This window comes from Heterodontus francisci, chromosome 12 (genome assembly GCF_036365525.1).
Source record: "Heterodontus francisci isolate sHetFra1 chromosome 12, sHetFra1.hap1, whole genome shotgun sequence".
In the NCBI taxonomy this organism is placed as follows: Eukaryota; Metazoa; Chordata; class Chondrichthyes; order Heterodontiformes; family Heterodontidae; genus Heterodontus; species Heterodontus francisci.
Window position 1 is genome coordinate 38,376,902 of NC_090382.1, and position 19,682 is coordinate 38,396,583.

The 19,682-nt window shown below is 40.6% G+C and overlaps 1 protein-coding gene across 5 annotated transcripts in view; it reads left to right on the plus strand.

Annotated features, from left to right (window-relative positions):
- Nucleotides 1-18,300, plus strand: part of LOC137375830 (hepatitis A virus cellular receptor 1 homolog) — a 57,301-nt gene extending 39,001 nt beyond the window's left edge. Inside the window, exons 7-8 of one of the 5 annotated variants that reach the window (XM_068043352.1) lie at nucleotides 12,336-12,451; nucleotides 18,015-18,084. In XM_068043352.1, the coding sequence (XP_067899453.1) occupies nucleotides 12,336-12,423 (88 nt within the window). In that variant the 3' untranslated portion in view covers nucleotides 12,424-12,451; nucleotides 18,015-18,084. The other 4 variants (XM_068043351.1, XM_068043353.1, XM_068043356.1 and 1 more) reach the window with 4 other exon arrangements.
- Nucleotides 18,301-19,682: the final 1,382 nt, after the last annotated feature.

Below are 19,682 nucleotides of genomic sequence, written 5' to 3' on the forward strand. Positions count from 1 at the left end.
CTTAGTTTATTTTCTTCAAGTGCCCATCCAATTTCCTTTTGAAATCATTGGTCGTTTCCGCTTCCACCGCCCTCGTGGGCAGCAAATTCCAGTCATTACCACTTGCTGCATAAAAGAGTTCTTCCTCACATTCCCCCTGCATCTCTTGCCCAAAGCCTTCAATATGTATCCCGTAGTCCTTGTACCATCAGTTAATGAATCAGTTTTCCCTTGTCTACCGTATCTAAACCTGTCATAATTTTGTACATTTCTATTAAATCTCCCTTCAATCTAAGGAGAACAATCCCAACTGTAACTAAAATACCCCATCCCTGGAATCATTTTGGTAAATCCCCTCTGCACCATCTCATGGACCCTCACATCCTTTCTAAAGTGTGGTGACCAGAACTGGATGCAATACTCCAGTTGGCACCTAACCACCTAACATCCCATAGGCTTTGTTAACCACTCTCTCAATATGCCCTGCCATCTTCAGAGATCATTGCAAATGCACCCCCAGGTCCCTCTGTTCGTGCACACTCTTTAGAACTGCACCATTAAGTCTATATTGCCTCTCCCTATCCCTTTTGCCAAAATACATCACCTCACACTTCTCTGTATTAAATCCCATCTGCTACTTGTCTGCCTATTCTACTAGCCTATCTATGTCTTGGTGCAGGCAATTTGTGTTATCCACACTGTTTGCCACTCTTCCACGTTTGGTATCATCAGCAATTTTTGAAATTCGACTCTGTATTTCAAGTCATTTATAAATAGCAAAAAAAGCAGTGGTCCTAGCACTGACCCTTGGGAAACACCACTGTCTACCATACTTCAGTTTGAAAAACAACCATTTACCATGACTCATTGTTTTCTATCCTTAAGCCAATTTTTTATCCAGTTGGACACTGACCCTCCTATTCCATGAGCCTCAATTTTGTTTACCATCCTTTTATATGATACCTTATCAAATGCTTTCTTAAAATCCACATAAACAGCATCCACCGCATTCTCTTCATCAAAAAATTAAATTAGATTAGTCAAGCATGATCTGCCTTTTACAAATCCATGCTGGCTATCCTTAATTAACTTGAACCTCTCTAAGTGTCTGTTATTTTTTTTTCCTTACCCACCATGTTAAACTAACTGGCCTGTAGTTGCTAGGACTGTCCTCACACTCCTTCTTGAATAAGGGTGTCATATTTTCCATTCTCCAGTCCTCTAGGCACCTCTCTATATCTAGGGAAGATTGGATGATTATGGCACGCCCTTGTGTTATCTCCATCCCCACTTCCTTTAACAACCTGGGATGCAAGCCATCCGGATCAGGTGACTTATCTATGCTAAGCATAGCCAGCCTTTCCAGTATACCCTCTCAATTTTTTCCCTATCCATTGCCTCTACTCTCTGCATCTACCGATGTTTTGTCAGATTCCGCTTCCTTAGTGAACACTGATACAAAGTACTCATTAAGTATTCTAGCCTTGCCCTGTGCCTCTAAACATATATTATCCTCTTTGTCCTTAACAAACCCCACTCCACCTCTTAGTCTTCTTTGGCCTCCTTGTCTCGAGAGACAATGGGTAATCGCCTAGAGGTTGTTAATGGTTTGTGGAGCAGCGCCTGGAGTGGCTATAAAGGCCAATTCTAGAGTGGCAGACTCTTCCACAGGTGCTGCAGATAAAATTGGTTGTCGGGGCTGTTACACAGTTGGTTCTCTCCTTGCACTTCTGTCTTTTTTCCTGCCAACTGCTAAGTCTCTTCGACTTGCCACTCTTTAGCCCCGCCTTTATGGCTGTCTGCCAGCTCTGGCGATCACTGGCAACTGACTCCCACGACTTGTGGTCAATGTCACAGGATTTCATGTCACGTTTGCAGACATCTTTAATGAGACATGGACGGCCAGTGGGTCTGATACCAGTGACGAGCTCGCTGTACAATGCGTCCTTGGAGATCCTGCCATCTTCCATGCGGCTCACATGGCCAAGACATCTCCAGCGCCGCTGGCTCGGTAGGGTGTATATGCTAGGGCTGTTGGCCGCCTCGAGGATTTCTGCGTTGGTACCTCTTAGTACCTGCCTACTATTTCCATGCTGGTAGAAGATTTTTGGGTTTCCTTTTATGTTAACTCCATTCTATTCTCATATTCTCTGTTTGCCAGACCTATTTTCCTCTTCATCTCCCTTCTCAACTTCTTGTATTGGGCCTGGTTCTTACTTGAAGAATTCACCTGACATGCTTTATTACACCCTCTGTTTTTGTTTCATCATAATCTCTATCTGTGATTGTCCGTCGTCATCCAAGTAGCCCTGTTTTTGGTTCCCCTACATTTTTCCCTTATTGGAATGTACCTAGCCTGTAGCTGAAGCATCTCTTCCTTAAAGATAACCTATTGTTCTATTACAGCTCTTCCTGTTAGTTTTTGGTTTCATTTTACCTTGGCTAGATCCCTTCTCATCACATTGAAATTAGCCCTCTTCCAATCTAGACGCTTTATCTTATATCATTCCTTCCTTTTCTGCATTACTAGTCCAAACCATATGATATGATGATGACTCTTACCCAAGTGCACCCCCACAGACATTTGGTTCACTTGGCCCACCACATTCCCCAGCACTAGATCCAGCAATGCCTCCTATATTATTATTAATGCCTACTTTCTAGTTGGGCTGAGAGCATAATGATCAAGGAAATTCTCCTGAACACATTTCAAAAATCCCTTTTTACTTCTATATACTGGTGCCCATCCCCCTGCCAATTTCATTTAAAGCCTCCCCAACCACACTAGTGAACACCCCACAAGGACGTTAGTCCCAGTCCTGTTGAGGTGCAACCCTTCCCTTTTGAATAGGTGCCTTCTGCCCCAGAACTGGTCCCAATGCCCCAATCAATATTTGGGTTATTAAGGTCCCCCAATATCACTACTCTATAGTTCTTGCACAACTCTCTGATTTCCCTGCAAATCCGCTCCTCTCTCTCTCACTCACTATTTGGAGACCTATAGAAAGAAAAAGTGTGATCAGACCCTTTTTGCTTTTCAACTCTGACCAAATGGATTCTGTCCTTGCCCCCTCAAGAACATCCCCTCTTTCCAACATGGCAATGTCTTCCCTAATCAATACTGCCACCCCACCACCCTTTTTTCCTTCTGCAAATTTGCTGAACACTTTTATAGCCTTGTAAATTAAGTGCCCAGTCTTCTCCATTTTTAAGCCACTTTCCGTTATTGCCACTACATCATATTCCCACACTTCTATTTGTGTCTGTAGCTCACCAACCTTATTCACCACCCTGTGTGTTTACATACTTGCATTGTAATCCTGTCTTTGCATTCCTCATAGTCCTTCTCAGTTCGCTCCTATCTAATATGGAACTACTTCCTTTACTAGTACTGTCCACACTCGCACATTATCATCTTATTCCCCCTTTTTACTTTAGTATACTGGTGACCATCCCCCTGCCAATATAGTTTAAAGCCTCCCCAACCACGCTAGTAAACACTCCACAAGGACATTAGTCCCAGTACTGCTGAGGTTCAACCCTTCCCTTTTGAATGGGTGCCTTCTGCCACAGATCTGGTCCCAATGCCCCAAGAACCTGAAGCCCTCCCTCCTGAAGCCCCATGCTTCAAGCCACATATTGATCCTCCTTATCTTCGTGTGTCTATTCTCATTAAGGGGTGGCACTGTGAATAATCCAGAGATTACTACGTTCGAGGTCCTACTCTTTACTTTCCTCCCTAGCTTCTGAAACTCTGACTGTAGGACCTCAATACCTGCCCTCTGCATGTTATTGTTACCAATATGTACCACAACATCTGGCTCACTCCCTTCCCCCTGCAGAATATACTGTACCCTCTCCATGATGTTCTTTATTCTGACACCAAGGAGTCAACACACTAAGCAGGACTCACAATAACGGTTACAGAAATGCCTGTCTAACCCCCTGACTATGGAGTCTCCTATAACAATTGCATTTCTGCTCTTTGCTACTCTCCACACCCACCCCCCCCCCACCCCCCGCTCCCCCCATACAGCCCCTTGCCCATTGTTGCCATGGTCTGGATTGCACTCCTTCAAGGTGTCATCACTCCCAGGAGTCTCCAACGCTGAGTACCAGCTTGAGAGTAGCACACACCCTGAAGACTCCTGCACTTCCTGCCTCTTCCTACTCTTCTGGATGGCTATCCACCTACTAACCTGAACTCTCACTGCCTGTGGGGTGACCACCTCCTGGAACGTCCGATCCAAGAAACTCTCCTGCTCCCTGATGCTCTGCAATAACTCCAGCAGCTCCTCAAGTTCATTAATCCTGAGCTCGAGCTGAAGCAGCTGGAATCACTTCCTGCACACGACACATGAAGTGCCCTGGAGCTCCCATATTGTGCAGGAAATGCAAGCAACAGGTCACAGCTGCCCACCCTGGATGCAAAAGAAAACTCTATTCCCTCTTTTAGAATCTAATTTGTACCTTGTTTAAACTATTAATTTTAATTAATGCCTCTAGAGCTGCTCTGTGCTTTTCTTATTAATTCACTCACTGTTATAGTCGCCCTGATTGAGGTTATTAAATTCCCTGATCCTAATTTGAAAGAATGTCATAGTTTAGAGTGAGTAAAGGAGAAATATTCAGTAACCAATCATTTATCTGCTTTCCTGTAATGTCACACTGATTTTTTTCCCCCAATGCAGTGGGTTCGCTCTGAACCCTCCCCAGAGCTCTCTTATCCTCCCTGTGGTCTCGCTGTGCTGTCACTCTCTCTGCTGCTCTCTTATCCTCCCTGTGGTCTCGCTGTGCTGTCACTCTCTCTGCTGCTCTCTTATCCTCCCTGTGGTCTCGCTGTGCTGTCACTCTGTGCTGTTCTCTTATCCTCCCTGTGGTGTCGCTGTGCTGTCACTCTCTCTGCTGCTCTCTTATCCTCCCTGTGGTCTCGCTGTGCTCTCACTCTCTGTGCTGCTCTCTTATCCTCCCTGTGGTCTCGATGTGCTCTCGTTCTCTGTGCCATTCTCCTACCCTCCCTGCAGTCTCACTGTGCTCTCGCCCTCTGTGCCGCTCTCATCCTCCCCGTGGTCTCACTGTGCTCTCGCTCTGTGCTGCTCTCTTATCCTCCCTGCGGTCTCGCTGTGCTCTCGCCCTCTGGGCTCCTCTTTTATTCTCCCTGTCAGTCTCATTGTATCTTGTTGGACATGATATTTGTTAATGATGTGTTTGTATCCACAGTGCAAAGTACTTTATTGGAATGCACACACGCCAAGCAGTGGAAGAAAATGTATATAATGTTGAATAACTGAACTGCTTTTTAAAAGGGGTGGTAGGATTAATTAATCAGAATGTCTTGACTTTAAAATATTGCATATTATGGAGCATCTGACAATAGTTGTTTAAACTACTGAATATTGGAATATACTGAGCATTATGAGTAATTATTGGTGAATTACTGGATTTAATTATTACTTTTGAATTTCATTTTATTAATTGTGCATTTGACCTTCATGATGTTTAATTTGACATTGTAAAAAGCACTTGTAAACCAGAAATCATCAGATACCATGGTGTGTATTTTCATGTTAGTAATGAGATGGTATTGAAAAAACATCAGTTTTTAAATCAAATCTCCACTTTTGACTCCCTGTGTCAGCCATAGTTAAGGAATTGAGCACAAAAATCAAGGTTGACACTCCAGTGCAGTACTGCGGGAATGCTGCACTGTCAGCTGTACTGTCTTTTGGATGAGACATTAAACCAAGGCCCTGTCTGACCTCGTAACTGGATGTAAAAGGCCCCTGGCACTATTTCAAAGAAGAGCAGGGGAGTTATCCCAGTGTCCTGGCCTATATTTACTCCTCAATCAACATCTGGCCATTATCACATCGCTGTTTCTCGGAGTTTGTTGTGTGCAAATTGTCTGCAGCGTTTTGTCCATTACAACACTTCAAAAAGTACTTAATTGACTGTAAAGCCTTTTGAGATGTCCGGTGGTCACGAAAGGCACTGTAGAATAAATGCTGGCCTAGCCAGCGACGCCCACATCCCATGAACGAATAACAAAAAATAAATGCCAGTCTTTCTTTCTTTCTCATACCTAAACCTGTCCAATTTGTTTCCTGTCCTCTACTGCTGCAAATTGCCACTAGAAGCTGCAGGATGATGAGTTGAAGGTGAATCACCAGCTTTGCCTGGATTCACCAAAAAAAAAGATTCACTGGCTGTTCATTCATTGGCTCTTTCTAAAACCTTGCTGGGTGAAAATTAAAAGCTGCATTTTCCCACTTACTACTAACAGCACTTCAGTGCTTTGTAAAGCACTGCAAAAATGCTAATTTGTTTGCTTTTCCTTTCACCCTTTCCCAAGAAATCTTACTTTTTGACCGAAATAATAAATTATAAATGCAGGTGAACTTCCCTAAATTCAAATATACAAGTTAAAATGTGGAAACAGTCCCCCGTGACAAAAATTATTTCCGAGTACAGTGTAAGCACACAGCAATGTAGGACTATCAGTCTGGTTGGATCATGCTAAATTGATGCACCCCGACCCGTAGCAGTGTCCTGGCATCCGACTGCCAAAGATATAGCAAAAATATATCTTCCCGTTCACTTCCAGTGTACCATTGAGATTTCTTATTCTACAGTAATGCAGGAAACCCTTGTAAGACAAACAGGATTTTCCCTAGATAGGCTTGTGTGTATTATATACCGAGATTAAAAATGGAGAACCAGAGATGCTTCATCTAGGAATATAGGGACATTGTTACAACCGAAGTGGGAGGAGTGCACTGGGTTTTCTAGTTCCACCTCTCCACAGGTCACAACATCTATATAACTGTTTACTCAGTTACCAATACGGTCAATCATAGAATAGAATCATAGAAAGTTTAAGGCACAGAAAGAGGCCACTTGGCCCATTGTGTCTGTGCCAGCTGAAAAACGATCCACCTATTCTAATCCCACCTTCCAGCATTTGGTTCATAGCCCTGCAGCTTACGGCAAACAAGGTGCATATTCACACTCCTTTTGAATGAGTTGAGGGTCTCTGCCTCAACTCCCCTTTCAGGCAGTGAGTTCTAGACCATCACCACTCTCTGGGTGAAAATGTTTTTCCTCATCTCCCCTTTAATTTTTCCACCAATCACTTTAAATCTATGCCCCCTCGTCACTGACCTCTTTGCTAAGGTGAATAGACCCTTCACCTCCACTCTATCCAGGCCCATCAAAATGTTGTACATTTCAATCAGATCACCCCTCAGCCTTCTCTGTTCTAAGGAGAACAGCCCCAGCCTATCCAATCTTTCCTCATTGCTGCATTTTTCTGGTCCTGGCAACATCCTTGTAAATCTCCTCTGTACCCTCTCTAGTGCAATTACATCTTTCTGTAATGAGGTGACCAAAATTGTACACTACTCAAGCTGTGGCCTAACCAATGAGTTATACAGTTCCAGCATAACCTCCCTGCTCTTGTATTTTATACCTTGGCTAATAAAGGACAGGATTCCATATGCCTTCTTAACCACCTTATCGATCTGTCTTGCTACCTTCAGGGATCTGTGGACATTCACTCCAAGGTCCCTTACTAGCTCTACACTTCTCAGTATTTTTCCCATTAATCATGTATTCCTTTGCCTTGTTTGACCTCCCCAGCTGCATCACCTCACACTTCTCCAAGTTGAATTCTATTTGCTACTTTTATGCCCATTTGACCAGACCATCAATCCTCCTCATTATCTACCACACGGCCAATCTTTGTGTCATCCGCAAACTTCTTGATCATGCCCCCTACATTTTACATCCAAATCGTTAATATATACCACAAAAAGCAGGGGACCCAGTACTGGGCCATTGGAAACAGCCCTCCAGTTGCTAAAACAACAGCCAACAATTACCCTTTGTTTCCTGCCACTGACCCAATTTTGTATCCACCTTGCTGCATTTCCCTGGATCCCATAGGATTTTATTTTTTTGACCAGTCTGCCATGCCAAAGGCTTTGCTAAAATCCATGTAGACCACATCAACTACACTACCCTCATCTATCTTGCTTGTTACTACTTCAAAAAATTCGATCAAGTTGGTCAAACAAGATCTTCCCTTAACAAATCCATGCTGACTATCCTTGATTAACCTGTACCTTTCTAAGTGACAGTTTATCCTGTCTCAGAATAGATTCCAATAATTTTCCCACTACTGAGGTTAGACTGATTGGCCTGTAATTATTCAGTCTATCCTTTGCTCCCTTTTTAAACAGAGGTACAATGTTAGCAATCCTCCAATCCTCCAGCACCACACCTGTAACCAGTGAGGACTGGAAAATGATGGTCAGATCCTCTGCTATTTCCTCTATTGCTTCTTTTAACAGCCTAAGATACATTTCATCTGGTCTTGGTGATTTATCAACTTTCAAGGAAGCTAATCCCATTCATACTTCCCCTCTCCCTGTGTTTATCACATCCAATACTTCACACTCTTCCTCCTTAACTACAATATCTGCATCGTTCCTCTCTCTTATTTATTTAATTAGAGATACAGCACTGAAACAGGTGAGGACAGTTTGTAAGAACCATACCAATATCTTCTGCTCCCACACATAGAGTCATAGAGTTTTACAGCACAGAAACAGGCCCTTCAGTCCAACGCGCCTGTGCCGGCCATCAAGCATCTGTCCTAACTATTTTCCTGCACTTGGCCCGTAGCCTTGTATGCTATGGTGTTTCAAGTGCTCATCTAAATATTTCTTGAATGTTGTGAGTGTTCCTGCCTCTACCACCCCTTCAGGCAGTGTGTTCTAGATTCCAACCACCCACTGGGTGAAAAAATTCCTCCTCAACTCCCCTCTAAACCTCCTGCCCCTTACCTTAAATCTATGCCCCCTAGTTATCAATCTCTCCGCTAAGGGAAAAAGTTTCTTCTTATCTATCCTATCAATGCCCCTCATAATTTTGTATACCTCAATCAGGTCCCCCCTTAGCCTTCTCCGCTCCAAGGAAAACAATCCCAGTCTATCTAGTCGGTCTTCATAACTGAAATGCTCCAGCCCAGGCAACATCCTGGTGAATCTCCTCTGCACCCTCTCCATTGCAATCACATCCTTCCTATAGTGTGGTGACCAGAACTGTACACAGTACTCCAACTGTGGCCTAACCAGGGTTTTATATAGCTCCATCATAACCCCCCCCCCCGCTCTTATATTCTATGCCTCGGCTAATAAAGGCAAGTATCCCATTTCTAACCACCTTATCTACCTGTGCTGCTGCCTTCAGTGATCTATGGACAAGCACCCTAAGGTCCCTCTGACCCGCTGTACTCCCTAGGGCCCTACCATCCATTGTATATTCCATTGCCTTGTTAGACCTCCCAAAGTGCATCACCTCACACTTCTCAGGGTTAAACTCCAATTGCCACTGCTCCGCCCATTTTACCAGCCCATCTATATCATCCTGTAGTCTAAGGCTTTCCTCCTCACTATTTACGACACCACCAATTTTTGTGTCATCTGCGAACTTACTGATCATACCTCCTATATTCACGTCTAACATATTAACGTATACTACAAACAGTAAGGTTCCCTGCACCGATCCCTGTGGTACACCACTGGTCACAGTCTTCCACTCACAAAAACAACCCTCGACCAGCTGCCGCTCAAGTTCCAAAACCCAGAACTCAAGTTGCTTCAATTGACGACACTTCCTGCGCAAATAGTTCTCCAGGATATAGGAAGCTTCCTGGAACTCCCACATAGCACAGGGGGTGCACTCTCAAGGTTGAAGCAACCCTGCCATTCCTTTATTTATTAGTTGACCCTTTGCTACTGCTAACAAAAACCTTACCAATACTACAACAGCTTAGCATTGTTAATAAAACCTTACTAGTACTGATAAATCTGACTAAAAATCAATACAGTTCACTAGTTAAAATAAACCTTACTCCAAAAAACAACAGCTACTCACTTGTTCCTTCTTATTAAGCTATTTACACTTACACCCTAACAGTAGTGTACTAACCCAGCTATACATCCAATCATATACTCTGCTCTTTATCCCAGAATAAAATACACCAACCAGGTTTCCTTTATAAACAACAAATTTGTCAGTTTATTATAAAACAAGTCTTATGCAGTAAAGAGGCAAAATTTTAACACACAAATTTAAATATGAAAGTTCCCTGTTTAAATATTTCCCCCACACACAGTGGTTAAAGACAAAAAAATAAATTCTCTCTGCAGAGGACTTTTACAAACAACAAGACAACAAAAAATACTTTAGCCGAATACTTGTTAATTCTTGAAGAAAACTGATGAGATATGTTGTGCCCTAAAACGACATGCAGTCTGGCGTCCAACAATACGTAGGGTCACTGGGATCTTTTCTGGAGCAGTTCTTTGCAGGTGGCATCGAGAATTAATCTGGCAGGTCTTCCAGGAGCGTCTCAGGAGAAAAGTGGTATCAGAGGTTATAGCTCTCACACTGAACTCTCAGGGCTTTTCAGAGAAGTGAAAAAAGAGCTGAGCTGGGTGTTTCTCTCTTGGCAAGCTGACTTCCAGCTAACTCAAAACAGTCCACACCCCAACCAGAAAGTCAAAACAATATTCCAAAAATGATACCTCCTGTCCATCATAAATTTTGACAACATTTCTCTGTAAACATTTTCTCCAAGTCACCAAGGTTTCTGTTGTTTGTTGAGCTTAAGGCATGTGACTTCCAGTAAAGGTTGTTTCCAAACAAGACCTCTCAGTGACCCTTGTTAGAAAACACATCCATGGAATCTTTTCAGTTTTAAAAATTAAAAAATGGAAGCACTTTCATAACAACATTAGGAACAGGAGTAGGTGATTCAGTCCCCTGGGCCTGTTCCACCATTCAATTAGATCATGGTTGATGTGCACCTCAATTCCATTTTCTTGCCTTTAAAATATATCTCACTCTTGAAAGCTCCAATTGTCCTAGCATACAGCTTTTGGGGAGAGATTTCCAAATTCCCATACCCTTTGTGTGAAAAGTATTTCCTGATTTCAGTCCTGAATGGCTGAACTCTAATTTTAAAACTATACCTCCTTGTTCTTGATTCCCCCACCAGATTCTCCATATTTACCTTATCTAACCTTTTAACATCTTAAATACCTCAAAAGTACACTCCTCATTCTCCTATACTTAAGGAAACACAAGTCAAGTTTATGCAACCTGTCTTCATTAATTTAATCCTATAAGCCCTCAAAAAGCGGAAAACATTCTTTTGACCAAAGAGTAAGGTAAAGATTTACTTTGACTGAAAGATGAAATATAGTGAATATTGCAACACATCAGCAGAGAAACTTTACTGTCAGTTGCACCTTAGCACTGTATAGCAGGCATTTGCTACAATTGTAAGAAAAAGTAATCTGGTCCCTCGAATATTGTATTTTCACCATACAGAATTATTAAGTGAACCTGTATCTTTGTCCTGTCAAAATATCATTGTTCTTGGTTGACTACCATATTTACAAAGGAAATTTGGCTTTATAAGTTGATAGATTTGGCTTCTGAGAAGTATCTTTAAGAACTTACGAGACATTTCTGCAAGACTGCAAATGTTCAAGTTTAGTGCAGCAAGGCATTTGGAAAAAAGCATTTTAAAAGATTATGGAAGACTGATTTCTGTTAAAGGAAAAAAACATTTATACCAGAAACTCTATATATTGTATTTACGACAACATAACCTTGTGCTATTTAGTATGTTGTCACATTAATACTTCACTGTGTTAATCTATAAATAAAGTTATTTTAGCTTATATACTTATCTGGTATGTGATTTTTCAGTGTTCAAGTAGGAATCCTACATAAATTCCACTGTTCAATGTTACTTGTTATGACCAAGGTGGGAGTAAAACACTGTCAATTCAGTCCCATTACTCCACAGGTCACAGCATATTATTAAAGTTTCCCACCTACCGGAAATTATCCAAATTAAACACGTTATTAACCCCCAGACTAAAATATACCAAACCAGGTATCTTTAAACAACAACAAATTAACTATTTATCAATAAACTAAATCTTAAACAATATTCAGATAAATCTATGTCTGAAAAGACATTATAACTTTTATTCCTCCTAAACCTCATGCACACACACACATATTCAAAAACCAACGGTTAACCGATTTTAAAATGCTGCTTTAAATTAGAGCTGTTTCATAGTAATAATGAAATAATTGGATTGTAAGTCCTGGTTGGTTAAGTTCCGGGAACGGTGAGGTGTCCCAGAGTCAAATAGTCAGATGCCACTCGAAGTCTCCAGATGAATTTGACGAACAGATAGTAGGAGGTTCAATCTGAGAATTGTGTAGGCCTCCTTCTGCCTCATCCTCACTATCCTTTTCCTTCTCAACAGTCCGCATTACCTGACATACCTGTACTGGCTTATCCTCCTCCCTGTGATAATATTGCTTTCACAGACTAATTGGTTCCTCAATGACTGATATGGGAATTAGTGGAGCCGGTTTTATGGTAAGTTGTGGTTTTCCCACCATTTGGCATGGATAGCATGTCCTACCAAATTGCATGTCCTTTGTAAGGTCTGGCCAGTAATAATGTTGATTTATACATGATTTAGTCTTCCCAATTCCCCTATGTCCTGCAAAAGGAATGTCATGCAGCAACCTTAATAATTCCTGGTGATATTCAGGCGGTACCACTTTCTGTCGAATAGCCATCCAGTTTCCATCTGCAGGTTTATGATGTGGTCTCTATTTCCTCCTCAAAACCCCGTCTTCAATATAATAGCCTTCTGAGCTCCTTACGCCTCAGCTTCTGTGCTAGTCTGTATAACTCTGGATCAGCTTGCTGTGCTGCAATTATAGAAGATCTGTTAAACATTGCACTTGGATTTTCTAAATCCACAAATAAGGTTTCAGATACCTGGCTATTTATTTGTGGTGCCACTTTTACCTCTGACAATGGAACCTGTTTAGCTATTGCACGGGTTACTACACACGCAGGAAATATCCTTGGAACTTGTTCCTGTAATTGTTCCGTTTCTTTAACTTCATTTGGTTTCTTTGTAACTATAGGAGAAACTGATACTTTTGATCTGGCCAAATCATTTCCTAGGAGTTGGTCAATTCCCTCTACTGGAAAATTATGCACACCTCCTATAGTTACCATCCCAGATATTAGGTCACACTCTAAATGCACTTTATATAAAGGTACGGGTATATACACCCCACCAATTCCATTAACTAAAACTTCAGCATTCACGGCACTCTCTGATAGAAATGTTATGGCTTTCCCCAGCAAAACTGTTTGGGTTGCTCCCGTATCCCTAAGAATAATGATAGATTTTCCTGCCTCACTTAAAGGATATGGGGTTACTTTGCCCTTTGACAAGAATTCATTATAACTTTCAGGTATCTTATTCTTAACCTCTACACTCACTTTGGTTTTAGTATCTGGTTTTGCAGCCGCCATTAACGCTACAGCCTGCTCCGCTGTACTCTCAGTCAGAGCTCTTTTCTCTGCATTAGCTTTATGTACCCCAACAGGCCCCATGGGTTTACCTCGCAATTTCCAGCATTCTGAACAAAGATGGCCCATCTTGTGGCAATGATAACACTTCGGCTTGCGGACCTCACTTCTACCCTCAGCACCTTACTTTCTGGCCTGAGGAGATGATCCTGGGGCATTACCAGCTGTTCCTTCTTATCCTTGCCTTCCTTTCACTCTCCCACTATCTATTCTTCTTGGGTTTATGGGGGTGACGAGCAAAAGATTTCGGCTTATTCACAAGCTCAAAATCATAAGCAATTTCCATTGCTTGCCTAGCTTTCAAAACTTTCAGGTTATCTACATGAGTTCTCACTATTAAAGGAATTGAATTTTTAAACTCTTCCAAGAGAATCAATTCTTTAAGTTTCTCATACATAGATTCCATTTTTAATGCTCATATCCAACGATAAAAATTAATTTGCTTCATCCTCTCAAATTCTACATAGGTCTGCCCAGACAATCTCCACAAGTTCTGAAACTTCTGATGGTAAGTTTCAGGGACTAACTCATAGGCAACGAGAATAGCCTATTTTGCCATCTCATAATCTGCAGAAGCCTCTTCAGGAAGCATGGCATAAATTTCATGAGCTCTTCCCATCAACCTGCTCTGCATAAGCTGTGCCCAGCTTTCCCTTGGCCACTTCATTTGTTTGGCGACTTTTTCAAAAGATATGAAAAATGCCTTTACGTCCCTTCCCTCAAACTTAGGGAGAGCTTGTATGAATTTAAACAGCTTTTTGCTAGGCCCTGGGCTGAATTCAGATTCTTCCTGACCAGAATTTTCCCTGGAGTCAAGACTACCTCTTTGTCTTCATTTTTAAAAATCTAAATTCCCTCTCTTCTCTTTCACTTTCTCTTCTGAAGTTCAAGTTTTCTTAATTCTTTTTCAGCCACAAGTTTTGTCATTTCTATTGCTTTTTCTGTTTCCTGTTGAAGTTCCAGTTGCCTCAACAGTAACTGAATTTTAGCCAATTCTAGTGCATCACCCTCTGACTCAGTATCTTCTTTTTCCACTTTCAGATGTTGGGCGATAACGTCAATTATCACTGCTTTTTTAGCACCTGATTTCAATTTTAACCCCAATTGTGCTGCCAATTCTTTTAATTTAACCTTAGTTAAAGTTGTCAAGTCACTGAGGGACACATTCTCCTTTCCCAGAAAAACTGCTGCAACTGCAAATGCCATTCTGATGGTACAGTCTTTACCCTATTGTACAAGGAACCTGGTTCTTTGATTTTTAAATTTTTTTTCAAATTATTACTCTCCTTATAATTCACGTAATTGCCGTTGGATTTGGATCCCAGCTGATCGAGCCCCCAATTAATACAATCCCAGATGACAGCCCCAATTAATATGTTATGATCGAGCCGGGAGTAAAGCACTGTCAATTCAGTCCCATTACTCCGCAGGTTGCAGCATATTATTAAGGTTTCCACCTACCAGAAATTAGCCAAATTAAACACTTTGTTAACCCCGAGAATAAAAATACCAAACCAGGTATCTTTAAACAACAACAAATTAGCTATTTATTAATAAACTAAATCTTAAACAATATTGAGATAAATCTATATCTGAAAAGACTTTATAGCTTCTTATGCCTCCTAACCCTCATGCATACACACACACATTCAGAAACCAATGGTTAACCGGTTTCAAAATGATGTTTTAAATTAGAGCTGTTTCTTAGGAGTAATAAAATAACTGGGTTGTAAGTCTTGGTTTGGTAAGTTCCCAGAGCAGTGAGGTGTCTCAGAGTCGAATAGTCAGATGCCAATTTGAAGTCTCCAGGCGAATTTGACGATCAGTCTATTATGGCTAGGTGTTCAAAGCACTTCGACTATAGCAGGCATCAAACAGTCCTTTCAACAAGAAGTATAGCAACAGGTCTATTTGAATTTTTAAATTGGCAGTCTATCAGTTGAAATTTTGCTGAGAATTCCAGAACTCCCAGAAACACAAAACAGGCACAGTAAGTCACTCCTGAGGCAGAGACGTCTTAGAGATTGGAAGTAAAAAGGAATTTGCTACCTCCAACAATGCAAAAGTTGCTTTTCAGGGTTTTTTCCTCCTCAGGCATAACACAGCCTGTAGGCCAATGTAAATTTTCTGCTGAGAGAGATCAAATCCTTTTCTCATGGAGGGCATGCATCGCTGGACTACCAGATCAAACCAGTTCTAGCCAGTCTTTACACACAATGTTATGATCCTGTAGTTTTTTTTCTGGGAAGAATGTGGTGTGCCTTTAAGGCTAGAAAAGCCATACTACTTGAAGGCAGAAAGCTGTAAAGACTGAGTCAAAGAGTGCATTCTCGTTGCCTTAGACAATAGTAAACCCAGTAGTGGTCAGTGCTCCTAGCTGTGCAGTTCACCTGGCTGAGGTGATGGACAATAGGGACACTTGGAAGGAAAACACAAAACAATTGGAAGGCTATGCTTGGAAATTTAAAAATGAGTTAATTGGGACAACCTTTTGAAAATTTAAAGACGAATTGTTCTGGTGGTATTTGTTGCTGTAGTCTTCACATTTTTGAAAAGTGTATGCCTGTAAATACGGGAAAAAAAAGTTCGCATTTTTTAAATTTGTATTTTTTTTACCCATTGTAATGAAATGCATTCCGGAATGGTGTTTCATTCCGCCAGGGGTGGAGGTGTTATGATCCTGTAGTTTTTTTCCCAGTAAGAATGCGGTGTGCCTTTAAGGCTGGAAAAGAGCCATACTGCTTTAGGCCGCAAGCTGTAAAGACTGAGTCAAAGAGTGCATTCTCGTTGCCTTGCATACAGCCATTCGGAGACTGCGATTCAAAGGGTGCATTCTCATTGCCTTGGATATAGTCACTTGGACTGAGCATCGAGAGATGCATTTGTTACAATTCAATTTTGAACTGGCTTATAGTGCAAACAGAGGACACAGACAGATAGCTGTGTGTTAGCACTGGAAAGGAGCGCTCTCGGACTATTTCAACTGAAGGAAGAGAATTTAGCCTGTTTATTATCTCTCAAAATTCTAAAATAAAGTCAAGCCAAAACAGAGATTCCTGATAATTTAAACTGAAGGAAGGGAAGTTAGACTGTGACAACCTTCTATCCCTCAAAAATTCTAAAGCCAAATTGATTCATTTAACAAGTGTTTGCATGTCGTTAATTGTTGAAATTCATCGCTGGAGAAGGAAAGCATCACTTACTGCTGCAATTGGAATACGGACTGTTCTACTGTTGAAGAACCCATTTTCCCCATCAGACAGCTGTGAGGACTTAAAGCAACATTGGACTGTAAATTTGCAAGGAGTCTAATCTTTTCTATTTTAAAATGTTGTTTATATCTTACTAATGTTTTAAGAATTAATGTTTCTAATTAAACAGCTAATTTGTTGATTTAAAGGCACCTGGTTTGGTTAGCCTCATTCGGGGGTTAATAGATGGTACAATTTGGCTGGGTCTTTCTTTAATTTGGAAAGTTTAAAATGATATGTTAGGTGAGCTGTGGAGTGACGGGATTGAATTAACAGTGCATTTCTCCCACCACAATCAGAATCATATATTTTGATTGGGGGCTTTGACTGGAGCAGTCAGTTGTAATAACAGTCAAACTGATACAATACGGCATGTGACCTCTCACTCTTGCTGTTGCTTAGGAACAGCTGCAGCTCGCACACACACTGTTCTCCAGAGAGAGAAAAAAACTCTCAGTCTTAAAGATACATTGATCCCCCCCTTAGTTTTGAAACAACAGGAAAAGAAACTTCCATGACATAGTACACACAACTGGGTAATTTTTAAACTTATATAGAATTACATAGAATTTACAGCACAGACACAGGCTATTTGGCCTAAATGGTCTAAGTTAGTGTTTACATTCCACATGAACCTTCTCCCACTCTACTTCATTTCACACAATCTGCATATCCTGCTATTCCTTTCTCCATTATGTATTTATCTAGCTGCCCCTTAAATGCATCTATATTATTCACCTCAACTACTCCATGTAGTAGCAAGTTCTACATTATAACCTCTCTCTCAGTAAAGAGGTTTTTCCTGAATTCCTTATGGAATTAATTAGTGACTGTCTTTTATTGATGACCAATGTCCCCTCTAAATTTATTTTGTTGTGCCCGGCCTACTTATTTCAATGCACCATACCTTTAAACTTTTTTTGCGTGGCCACAGTACCGTCTGGTTTGCTGCACAGCTCGACACGCAGCTTAGAGGGAGTATTGTTGATGACCCCAAGTTTTGGACTCCCCCAACATCTCTATATCTACCCTATCAAATGCCTTCACAATGTTAAAGACCTCCAGTAGGTTGCCCTTGGCCTTCTCTTTTCTACAGAAAAGATGCCTAGTCTGTTCAAGCCTTCCTGCGTTATAACCTCTCAGTTCTGGTATCAGCCTTGTAAATCTTTTTTGCACCTTCTCCAATTTTCTATAACATGGAAACTGGACCTGTGCAGAGTACTCTAAGTGTGATCTAAACAAGATGCTATACAAGTTTAACATAACCTCTCTGTTTTTCAATTTTGTTTCTCTAGAAATGAATCCGAGGGCTTTGTTTGGACTTTTATGGCCTTGGTAAGCTGTGTTAACAAGGCTGTGTAATCGGAAAATGAATTTAATAATTCATTTAATACTTTTAATAATTTATGTACCATAGGTCCCTTTGCTCCTTTACTCCACTGAGACTTTTAGTTCCCAAAGAGTGTGTGGCCTCCTTATTCCACCTACCAAAATGGATCACATCACATTTATCTATATTGAAATTCATTTTCTGATTACATAGCCATTCTGCAAATGCTTGTATTTTTGTCTTCTTGTATTTTGTTGCAATCATTTTCAGTATTAAATGTAACCACAATTTGATATCTGCAAATTTTGAGTTGGTACATCTGATTTCTGAGTCCAAGCCATTTATGTAAATTATGAACAACAGTAGTTCCTGCGGAACATCATTTCCTATCTTCCACCAGTCTGAGTAACTACCTTTAACTCCTACTCTGTTTTCCGTTTTGTAGCTTGCTATCCATTTTGTTATCCTTATCTGCTGACTGCACATGTTTGAATTTAGCCATGAATCTACTATACAGTACATATCAAATGTCTTATGAAAATCTAAGTACACTACATCTACTACATTACTCCTATCCACTATTTCTGTTATTTCTTCAAATAATTCAATAAGGCTGGTCAAGCATGATCATCCTTTCTGAAATCTGTGCTGATTTCTCTTTATTGTATATTCATTTTCTAGATGTTTTTTCTATTATATTACATCCTACCACTGATATTCAGTTAACTGGTCTATAGTTCCTGGGCTTGTTCTGTCTCCCTAGAATATGCATTAGTACCTCTCTACCTTTTTCCTAGGTTAGTTAAATTTGTGTGAATGCAACCACTCTGACCAGATGTTTTATCCTACATTTAACTATCAATTATCTACCCGCTGTCTATCTTAAATGTTGTAATATCTTTTTTGATCTCTTCTTCTAATGTCCTGTTCAACTCTTTAGCCTTACTGGTGAATACTGAGGCAAAGAAATTATTCAATATTTTTACCATTGCATTCTCATTGCCTGTGAGTTTATCTTATGCATCCTTTAGTGGTTGTATCCATATTCTACTTTGCCGTTTGTTATTTATGTGTCTGTAGAATATCTTACTATTCCTTTTTATATTTCTTGAAAATTTAATTTTGTAGTTCCTCTTTGCCTTCCTAACTGTTGTTTTGACTTATTTCCTAACTCTTAGTATTCTCTTTTGTCATCCTCCTTTATTGCCTATATACTTAGTGTATGCCTTTTTCTTTACTTTCAATTTTGCCCTTATCTCTTTATTCATCCACGGGGTTTCAATATTGACTAGTTTCTTGTCCTCTCAATGAATATGGTTCTCCTGAACTCTATTAATTACCTTTCTAAATATTTCCCACTGCTGTTCTATCTCGTTGCCATTTTCTTTTCCACTTTAGCTTCCCTAATTCCATTCTTATTCTCTCAAAATTAACTTTTTCCAAACTATTAATTTGGTCTTTGTTTTTTCTTATGCCTTTCTCAATTATCGTTAAGCCTTATTGGTTCATATTTTGATTTCAAAATAATGGTTAGGCTAATGATGCTCACTGCTATTTATGAACAAATGGTATAGCAACTTCAGATGAGTGGCAGTCAAACATGGTATCCAAATTTGCTGTCTGAGTTACACCA